Source organism: Perognathus longimembris, chromosome 2 (genome assembly GCF_023159225.1).
Source record: "Perognathus longimembris pacificus isolate PPM17 chromosome 2, ASM2315922v1, whole genome shotgun sequence".
In the NCBI taxonomy this organism is placed as follows: Eukaryota; Metazoa; Chordata; class Mammalia; order Rodentia; family Heteromyidae; genus Perognathus; species Perognathus longimembris.
In genome coordinates this window covers 151030429-151040119 of record NC_063162.1, presented here as the reverse complement: position 1 = coordinate 151040119, position 9691 = coordinate 151030429, and the positions used below count along the sequence as shown (strand labels likewise).

Sequence of the window (9691 nt, the reverse complement as noted above, 5' to 3'; positions counted from 1 at the left end):
CAGTGTGCTGCTCCCAGTGCAGCCTGGGACTGCGTCACAAAGCCCAGTGACGTCATACAGGGCAGCGCGGACCTCCCAGGCCCTGCCCGGGGTGGGGGGGGGCGTCCAGGCCCCCGCAGATCACAGGCGCTTTCTCCGCAGCCCAGCAACTAGGGAAGGGCTAGCCAGGTCAAAGGTCAAAATTCAGGGCAACCTTTTCTAGGCGAGCCCTAGCGTTCAGCTCTTCTGAAACAATCTGAAGGGAAACAGCAAGCTCTCAGAGTGAGGGTCTCCAGTACGCTGAGAGATAAGCTAAAGGGCCATCCGCCTGCCTCTTTCTGTTACGGTTTTATTTGCCTTGTGCTGGTACTGAGGCTTGAACTCGGGGCCTGGGTGCTGTCCTTTAGCCTTTTTGCTCAATGCTGGCACTGTACCATTTGAGCCACAGCCCCACTTCTTGTTTGTTTGTTTGTTTGTTTGGTGGTTAATTAAAGATGAGAGTCTCAAGACTTTTCTACCCAGGCTGGCTTTGAGTCGCAAACCTCATCTCTCAGCCTCCCGAGTAGCCAGGATTCTGCGAACGAGCCGCCAGTGCCTGGCTACGGCTTTGACGGTGTCACACTGGTACTTAGATGTTACTCTGAGTTCAGCCACTTACTTCTGAGTTTTCTTCTTTTAGAACCAGCAGACTGCGCACACATACACACACACACACACACACACACACACACACCCCTGACCATCGGCCGGCTTGGAACCAGCCACTGCCTCAGCTCCGTGAGAGGAAGAGGCCGTGCACACACAGGGAGAGCGAGCACGGAGGAGCCACGTCTGCACCACGCGCGTACATCGCCACCAGAAACGCAGCAGCAAGGAAGGACCTGCCCTCTTCAGATCAGCTCCGCTTCTAGCACTGAGAACACATCCCTGCTGCTTAAGCGATGGTTAAAGAAAAGTCGTAAGGGGGCTGGGGATATGGCCTAGTGGCAAGAGTGCTTGCCTCATGTTCATGAGGCCCTGGGTTCAATTCCCGAGCACCACATATACAGAAAATGGCCAGAAGTGGCGCTGTGGCTCAAGTGGCAGAGTGCTAGCCTTGAGCAAGAAGAAGCCAGGGACAGTGCTCAGGCCCTGAGTCCAAGCCCCAGGACTAGAAAAAGAAAAAAAAAGAAAAGAAAAGTCATAAAGGACCATTGCTCTGGACTGGGCCCCAAAAACCTAAGCCAAAAATCAAAATGGAGTCGGTTATGCTCCAGTCTCCTGTTAGCAAATTAAGAACTAGATTGTTACCAGACTTGCCGAGAAACCAAGAGAGGCAAGTTTCATAGACAGGCCTGTTAACAACCTTCCTTTTCCGAAGCCTTGCATTCTTTTTTTTTTTTTTGCCATTCCTGGGCCTTGAACTCAGGGCCTGAGCACTGTCCCTGGCTTCTTTTTGCTCAAGGCTAGCACTCTGCCACTTGAGCCACAGCGCCACTTCTGGCCGTTTTCTATATATGTAGTGCTGGGGAATTGAACCCAGGGCTTCATGTATACGAGGCGGGCACTCTACCACTAGGCCACATCCCCAGCCCCATCCGTGCATTCTTTGTTGGTTTTGAGGCGGGTCTCACTGTAGCTCAGGCTGGCCCCTCCCCCAGACTGGGTGCATCGCTGCGTCCAATGCTGATGACCTCCTTGAACTTTACAAAAAGTAGCCTAGTCTCAACCAGTTGTTTCATCATCGTTCTGTCTCCAAGTCTCTTCATTATGAGGGAAGTCATAGAAATGTCCAGCCTGGTTTCCTTTCTCTCTTTTGCCCTTCCAGCCCTCCTCTGTCTATAACACCATCTTCCTGCCCTCACTAGCTCCCTTCCCATGGCTGAGACACTGCCTGACTTTAGAATAGCCAAACAAAGCCAACCAAGATCTTTAGACAGCTATGATTTTACTATTTAACACTGTGTTCACGACAGGGTCATAGGTTTGTGATGGGTAATAGGTGCTAGTAGAAATTCATTAAAAATAATGTTACAAGTAAGAATAATTCTTAGCATCAAAAAGACATTTGTACTTCCATGTTTATCACGGCACAATTCACAAGAGCCAAAATATGGAAACAACCCAGATGCCCCTCCACAGATGAATGGATCCAAAAAATATGGTACCTATACACAATGGAACACTACATAGCGATTAGGAATGGTGAAATATTGTTATTCGCAGGGAAATGGTCAGAACTCGAACAAATAATGTTGAGCGAGACGAGCCTAAAACACAGAAAACAAAGGGGCATGATCTCCCTGATATATGACTGTTAAGAAAGGGAGACGGAGAGACAGTAGAGACCAAGTCTGTGAATACTGTATATGTTCTTGATACAATGTATATTGAATATATGTCTACCTGACCTAGACAAGGGATAGAAAAACAGGGCGTAAGATATCACAAGAAATGTACACACTGCCCTATTATGTAACTGTATCCTTTTTGCACAACACCTTGTCAAAAAATTTGTGTTCAATTAATAAACAAACAAAAGAATAATTCTGAAGAGAAGATCATCCTGGACCCCTCCAACCTGCCCCACTGGGTTCACCTCTGCAAGGACTCCAGGCCCTTCTGCCCGCCCCCAGCTCGGTGAGCGAGCCCCGCCCCGGGCCCCGGCTCTGTGTGCGGCCGCAGCTTCCTCAGCAGGTGCTCCTCCCTGCCTTAACATCCCTTCGGGAGAACCCAGACGCTCACACGCCTCCTTGCCACCCATCTTCTTGGAATGTGCTCTCATCTTGGGGCGCAAGCAACATTCCCCTGCACGGCCCGGCAGGTAACCCCGCGTGGAGGTCCGCTCTGGAGACCCACGGCGCGTGGACGGCTCGCGTTAGAAGGGGATGGCTTACCGGTGGGTGCCGAGGCCTGGCGCCTGCCCTCCTCGCCACGCGGGAGGCTGAGGGGGTGGGGATGGAAGTTGCGGGCCACGCTGGGCGCACACCGGGACCCCTCCTCAACCAGGAACTGCGGGGGGGGGCTCCACCGTGGCCAGAAGTGAAAATCAGGGGGACCCCCGGCCAGGTGGCCCTGGACAGGACCAGACTCCATTCTCCATATCACCAGCGCAAACAGGACGGCCACCGTGACACTTGTCTAGCAACCCCAGCACCAACACCAAACTGAAAAGAAAACCCGTCGCTGCCTGGGGATGAACAGCCACCTTCCCCGCCCCCCCCCCCCAGACATCTGCAAGAGCAACTGGACCCCCATGCGGCCCCCGGGCCCAAGATGGCTGTTGCATGCGTGTCTCTTTATCCTTCTAGTAGTCAGAGTCTCGGTCTCAATACCCACACCCACTGGGCTTCTCCCCCTGCCCCCCTCCTTCCTTCAGAACCTCGGTCCCCGCCTTGCGATTCCTGAGACCCAGGTGAATTTCCACTTCGGACTGAGCAGTAGTACCCCAGGAAGACCAGGTACGATCACTGCCGTTCACAATCAGCCTCGGTTTCACCACCTTGGCAGTGTGGGGGTTGAACCTGGGGTCCTACGCTCGCCAGACGGGCGCTCTACCGCTGGAGCCCATGCCTCCAGCCCTCTCTGGGTTTGGTTTTGTTGTTGTTTTTGTGAGGTGAGATCTTGAATTCTTGCCCAAGGAGATGGCAGGGCCCGCCTGCCCGTGCCTCCTTGGTAGCTGCGGTCACGGGCGTGTCCTGTCATGCGTGGGGTACTGAGTGCGAGGCCTTGCTCATGCACTGTCCAGACGGGCCTGGAACCTTCATCCTCCCGACCTTGGCTTCCTCGGTGGCTGGGTTTACAGGTGTGAGCCACAACTGGCCCCGACTTACAACAAGGTTGCAGCACTTGGGACAAGAAAGGGGATTTACAACAGTGTTACCACGGGGTTGCAGCACTCGGGACAAGGGAGGGAGGGGATTTACAACAGTGTTACCACGGGGTTGCAGCACTCGGGACAAGGGAGGGGATTTACAACAGTGTTACCACGGGGTTGCAGCACTCGGGACAAGGGAGGGGATTTACAACAGTGTTACCACGGGGTTGCAGCACTCGGGACAAGGGAGGGGGCTCCCCGAGGCCTCTGCGGGCTCCCTGGTCCTCGGGTTGCTTCCTGGAAGCCCAGGACGTTGCGGGGAATCCCCATCCTCCCCGGACATTTTCCTAAGAGTCCTTTCCGCGCCTCTCGAATCTTCTCTGCCTTCCCGCTTGCACACGGAGGAGCCGCCCGGGCCACTGCCCACCCCGGGGAAACTGAGGGCACGGGGAGGGAAGGAGCGTGCCCTCCACCCTCGGAATGTTCTCGAGCCCGCCTGCATTCCGGGCGGGACGTGCGGGTTCTGAGGGTGACGGCCTCGCCGTCCACCGTGCAGACCCGGGGGAGCTCAGGCCTTCAGGGGGACCCGGCCCGGCCTCGGAGCGGAGCGGGCGGGCACGCGGGGGACCGGCCCGCCCCCGCCCCGCCCCCCCCCGCCCCCGTCATCCCCCACACCACGCACCACCGCGCCCCGCCCACCCCACACCGCGCCCCGCCCACGCCGCCCCGCGCCCCGCCCCCGCCCACACCGCACCCCCGCCCACGCCACACCGCGCCCCGCCCACCCCACACCGCGCCCCGCCCACCCCACACCGCGCCCCGCCCACGCCACACCGCGCCCCGCCCACGCCACACCGCGCCCCGCCCACGCCCCACCGCGCCCCGCCCACCCCACACCGCGCCCCGCCCACGCCGCCCCGCGCCCCGCCCCCGCCCACACCGCACCCCCCGCCCACGCCACACCGCGCCCCGCCCACCCCACACCGCGCCCCGCCCACGCCACACCGCGCCCCGCCCACGCCACACCGCGCCCCGCCCACGCCACACCGCGCCCCGCCCACGCCACACCGCGCCCCGCCCACCCCACACCGCGCCCCGCCCACCCCACACCGCGCCCCGCCCACGCCACACCGCGCCCCGCCCCTCCCGGCCCTGTCCTCGGCCGGTCCTTTCGTTCGCCCCTCGTCTCCGTTCAGCGCGTTCTCTCAGGTGTGAACCCGGCTCCCCCCCGCACCCCGCACCCCGGGCTGAGTCCTGGGCCTTCCCCTGGCTCGGAGGGGCTGGGCCGCGCCCGCCAGCCGCCCGCCCCAGGCCGGCTTCTCGGTCTTCACCGTTCCTTGCTGTCCCTGCGCTGGGAGGGGCCGCGGGCCGCCCCTAACGGAGGGCGCTCGGCGGGGAGGCCGGGCGTGGGGCCCCCTGTGCCGGGCTGGCGGCCCCGCCCGCTCCCCACCGCGCGGCCCGTCCTCGGGGATCCCGGGGCTCCTCGCCCGGGTCACTGCGGACCTGAGCCTGCTGGGGCCACCCAGGCCCCTCGGGCTCCGCCCCTGCCCGCCTGGCCCCTCGAGCTCCGCCCCTGCCCGCCTGGCCCCTCGGGCTCCGCCCCTGCCCGCCAGGCCCCTCGGGCTCCGCCCCTGCCCGCCTGGCCCCTCGAGCTCCGCCCCTGCCCGCCAGGCCCCTCGAGCTCCGCCCCTGCCCGCCAGGCCCATCAGGCTCCGCCCCCTGTCTCCCAGGCCCCTCGGGATCCGCCCCTGCCCGCCAGGCCCCTCGGGCTCCGCCCCTGCCCGCCAGGCCCCTCGGGCTCCGCCCCTGCCCGCCAGGCCCCTCGAGCTCCACCCCCTTCCCGCCAGGCCCCTCGGGCTCCGCCCACTGTCTCCCAGGCCCCTCAGGCTCCGCCCCGTGTCCGCAAGGCTCCTCGGGCTCCGCCCCCTGTCCGCCAGGCCCCTCGGGCTCCGCCCCTGCCCGTCAGGCCCCTCGGGCTCCGCCCCCTGTCTCCCAGGCCCCTCGAGCTCCGCCCCCTGTCTCCCAGGCCCCTCGGGCTCCGCCCCCTGTCTCCCAGGCCCCTCGAGCTCCGCCCCCTGTCCCCCAGGCCCCTCGGGCTCCGCCCCTGCCCGCCAGGCCCCTCGAGCTCCACCCCCTTCCCGCCAGGCCCCTCGGGCTCCGCCCACTGTCTCCCAGGCCCCTCAGGCTCCGCCCCGTGTCCGCAAGGCTCCTCGGGCTCCGCCCCCTGTCCGCCAGGCCCCTCGGGCTCCGCCCCTGCCCGTCAGGCCCCTCGGGCTCCGCCCCCTATCTCCCAGGCCCCTCGGGCTCCGCCCCTGCCCGCCTGGCCCCTCGGGCTCCGCCCCTGCCCGCCAGGCCCCTCGGGCTCCGCCCCTGCCCGCCTGGCCCCTCGAGCTCCGCCCCTGCCCGCCAGGCCCCTCGAGCTCCGCCCCTGCCCGCCAGGCCCATCAGGCTCCGCCCCCTGTCTCCCAGGCCCCTCGGGATCCGCCCCTGCCCGCCAGGCCCCTCGGGCTCCGCCCCTGCCCGCCAGGCCCCTCGGGCTCCGCCCCTGCCCGCCAGGCCCCTCGAGCTCCACCCCCTTCCCGCCAGGCCCCTCGGGCTCCGCCCACTGTCTCCCAGGCCCCTCAGGCTCCGCCCCGTGTCCGCAAGGCTCCTCGGGCTCCGCCCCCCTGTCCGCCAGGCCCCTCGGGCTCCGCCCCTGCCCGTCAGGCCCCTCGGGCTCCGCCCCCTGTCTCCCAGGCCCCTCGAGCTCCGCCCCCTGTCTCCCAGGCCCCTCGGGCTCCGCCCCCTGTCTCCCAGGCCCCTCGAGCTCCGCCCCCTGTCCCCCAGGCCCCTCGGGCTCCGCCCCTGCCCGCCAGGCCCCTCGAGCTCCACCCCCTTCCCCGCCAGGCCCCTCGGGCTCCGCCCACTGTCTCCCAGGCCCCTCAGGCTCCGCCCCGTGTCCGCAAGGCTCCTCGGGCTCCGCCCCCTGTCCGCCAGGCCCCTCGGGCTCCGCCCCTGCCCGTCAGGCCCCTCGGGCTCCGCCCCCTGTCTCCCAGGCCCCTCGAGCTCCGCCCCCTGTCTCCCAGGCCCCTCGGGCTCCGCCCCCTGTCTCCCAGGCCCCTCGAGCTCCGCCCCCTGTCTCCCAGGCCCCTCGGGCTCCGCCCCCTGTCTCCCAGGCCCCTCGGGCTCCGCCCCCTGTCCGCCAGGCCCCTCGGGCTCCGCCCCCTGTCCGCCAGGCCCACCAGGCTCCGCCCCCTGTCCGCCAGGCCCACCGGGCTCCGCCCCCTGTCCGCCAGGCCCGTCGGGCTCCGCCCCCTGTCCGCCAGGCCCCTCGGGCTCCGCCCACTGTCTCCCAGGCCCCTCAGGCTCCGCCCCCTGTCCGCAAGGCCCCTCGGGCTCCGCCCCTTCCCGTCAGGCCCCTCGGGCTCCGCCCCCTGTCTCCCAGGCCCGTCGGACTCCGCCCCCTGTCCACCAGGCCCCTCGGGCTCCGCCCCCTGTCCACCAGGCCCCTCGGGCTCCGCCCCGTCCACCAGGCCCCTCGGGCTCCGCCCCCTGTCCGCCAGGCCCCTCGAGCTCCACCCCCTTCCCGCCCCCTGTCCACCAGGCCCCTCGGGCTCCGCCCCCTGTCCCACCAGGCCCCTCGGGCTCCGCCCCGTCCACCAGGCCCCTCGGGCTCCGCCCCCTGTCCGCCAGGCCCCTCGAGCTCCACCCCTTCCCGCCCCTTGTCTCCCAGGCCCCTCGGGCTCCGCCCCCTGTCTCCCAGGCCCCTCGGGCTCCGCCCCTTGTCTCCCAGGCCCCTCGGGCTCCGCCCCCTGTCTCCCAGGCCCCTCGGGCTCCGCCCCTTGTCTCCCAGGCCCCTCGGGCTCCGCCCCTTGTCTCCCAGGCCCCTCGGGCTCCGCCCCCTGTCTCCCAGGCCCCTCGGGCTCCGCCCCCTGTCTCCCAGGCCCCTCGGGCTCCGCCCCTTGTCTCCCAGGCCCCTCGGGCTCCGCCCCCTGTCTCCCAGGCCCCTCGGGCTCCGCCCCTTGTCTCCCAGGCCCCTCGGGCTCCGCCCCTTGTCTCCCAGGCCCCTCGGGCTCCGCCCCCTGTCTCCCAGGCCCCTCGGGCTCCTCCCCTTGTCTCCCAGGCCCGTCGGGCTCCGCCCCCTGTCTCCCAGGCCCCTCGGGCTCCGCCCCCCGTCTCCCAGGCCCCTCGGGCTCCGCCCCCTGTCCGCCAGGCCCCTCAGGCTCCGCCCCCTGTCTCCCAGGCCCCTCGGGCTCCGCCCCCTGTCTCCCAGGCCCCTCGGGCTCCGCCCCCTGTCTCCCAGGCCCCTCAGGCTCCGCCCCCTGTCTCCCAGGCCCCTCGGGCTCCGCCCCCTGTCTTTTGCCTCCTAACTCACTCATTTAATACTCGGTTTGCCAAGTCTGGATTTGAGTCTTTCTGCGCCCTGGGAGCCGTCACCCAGGTGTGGGCGGCTGGGCCCGGTGCCGTCTCCGCGCGGGCGCTAGGACGGGGTCCCAGCCTCCGCGGGGAGACCCAGCACGCATGGGTTTGCAGGAACCTGCTTTCCCGCGCGCGTCCCCGTTCCGGTGCGGCCCAGCTGCTCTGGGTGCTTGGTGTCCAGGCGTCTCCCGCTGTGACCGCCCGGGAGTCCTGCCTCTGTCGTTCTCCTTTGCTCCCACGTGCATTTAGGTCTCTCATTCATTTTCCGTCTCTGTGGCGAGTGCTGTACCCCTGATGTCCGGCTCAGCCCGCGCTGCTGGCTGTTCTCTGCTCCTGGTCCCTTTTCAGCTCTGGCTGAAGTTGAATTTGGTCTTTCTGACGCCTACCAGTGAACTTTGTAAACGAGGCCTTGGCTCACCAAAAAGCTTTAATTGTACTATAACCCAAATCATCATTTGCCAGGTGCCTTGTGGCTCATGCCTACCATCCTACCAACCTAAGAGGCCGAGATCTGAGAATCATGGTTTGGAGAGCGCTCGGGCAGGAAAGCCTGTGAGCCTTCCTTTCTACCAGGCGGTTTCGCTTCCTCGCCCGCACCCGGAGCTTCCTCACTCCCTGCAGGGCTGCTCTCACTTCTGGCTTGCTGGGCTGTCATTTCCTTTTCAAATAAAGTAGACAGGAACTACTGCAATCCACAGCCTGTGGGCATATGGCCTGACTCCCTAGCACAGTTATTCTTTAGCTCAAATCATGTCCAGGATCAAATGACAGCCAAGCCCCAGGACTGGCAAAAGGTAACTAACTAAATAAATGTGTAAATAAAAAGAGGAAGTTCTCCTAGGGCCCCAAGGAGAATAAATGAAATAGAGCCAGAAGAATACGCTTCAAAAGTATAATTAGAAGAAGAAAAGTAGACTACTAAGACTATACATGTTTTAAGTCTCCTCGGAATCTTTTAAATCTTCTAAGATTTAAATCATAAAATAGTAGCTTGTATCATTTTAACACATTATATACATTGATACCTATGAAAAACATGGGAGTGATAAAAATTCCGAATAAATGTCACCCTGGGAAGAGGGTTTATAATAAAGGAGACATACCAACCTTCAAGGATATCTATTTTATTTCTACATAAGAGCTAGATAAATATGGGGGAATGTTATGACTTGATAGAGCTACTTTGGAGGTACCTAGATGTTTTTGTTTGTTGTGTACGTGTGTGTGTGTGTGTGTGTGTGTGTGCTGGTCCTGGGGTTTGACTTCAGGGCCTGGGCGCTGTCCCTGAGCTTTTATGCTCAAGGATAGCGCTCTACCACTTGAGCCACAGCGCCGTTTCTGGCTTCTTTGGTTGTTAATTGGAAATACAAGTCTCACAGACTTTCTTGCCCAGGCTGGCTTTGAACAAGAGCCACTGGCACCCAGCTGCTGTATACACTGTTGTTGTTTTTTTCAAGTTCACAATTTATTTTTTGTCTTAAATACCTATTTCTCTCTCTCTCTCTCTCTCTCTCTCTC

The 9691-nt window shown here is 63.8% G+C and overlaps 1 protein-coding gene across 1 annotated transcript; it reads left to right on the top strand.

Moving 5' to 3' along the window:
* The first annotated feature begins 2731 nt into the window (after window positions 1-2731).
* On the top strand, window positions 2732-8565 carry LOC125345713 (vegetative cell wall protein gp1-like). Its single transcript, XM_048337755.1, has 7 exons — window positions 2732-2782; window positions 3338-3419; window positions 5862-6034; window positions 6332-6775; window positions 6961-7164; window positions 8088-8214; window positions 8522-8565. The coding sequence occupies exons 1-7, from the start codon at window positions 2732-2734 to the stop codon at window positions 8563-8565; spliced, it is 1125 nt and encodes a 374-aa protein (XP_048193712.1).
* The last annotated feature ends 1126 nt before the right edge of the window (window positions 8566-9691 follow it).

Excerpts from the sequence above, each read along its gene's own strand:
- LOC125345713 (XM_048337755.1), top strand. The coding sequence starts at position 2,732 with ATGTGCTCTCATCTTGGGGCGCAAGCAACATTCCCCTGCACGGCCCGG. Across the intron at positions 7,165-8,087 it reads CTCGGGCTCCGCCCCTTCCC|GCCCCTCGGGCTCCGCCCCC; the intron begins GTCAGGCCCCTC and ends CCTGTCTCCCAG. Across the intron at positions 8,215-8,521 it reads GGTGTGGGCGGCTGGGCCCG|CTCTGGCTGAAGTTGAATTT; the intron begins GTGCCGTCTCCG and ends GTCCCTTTTCAG.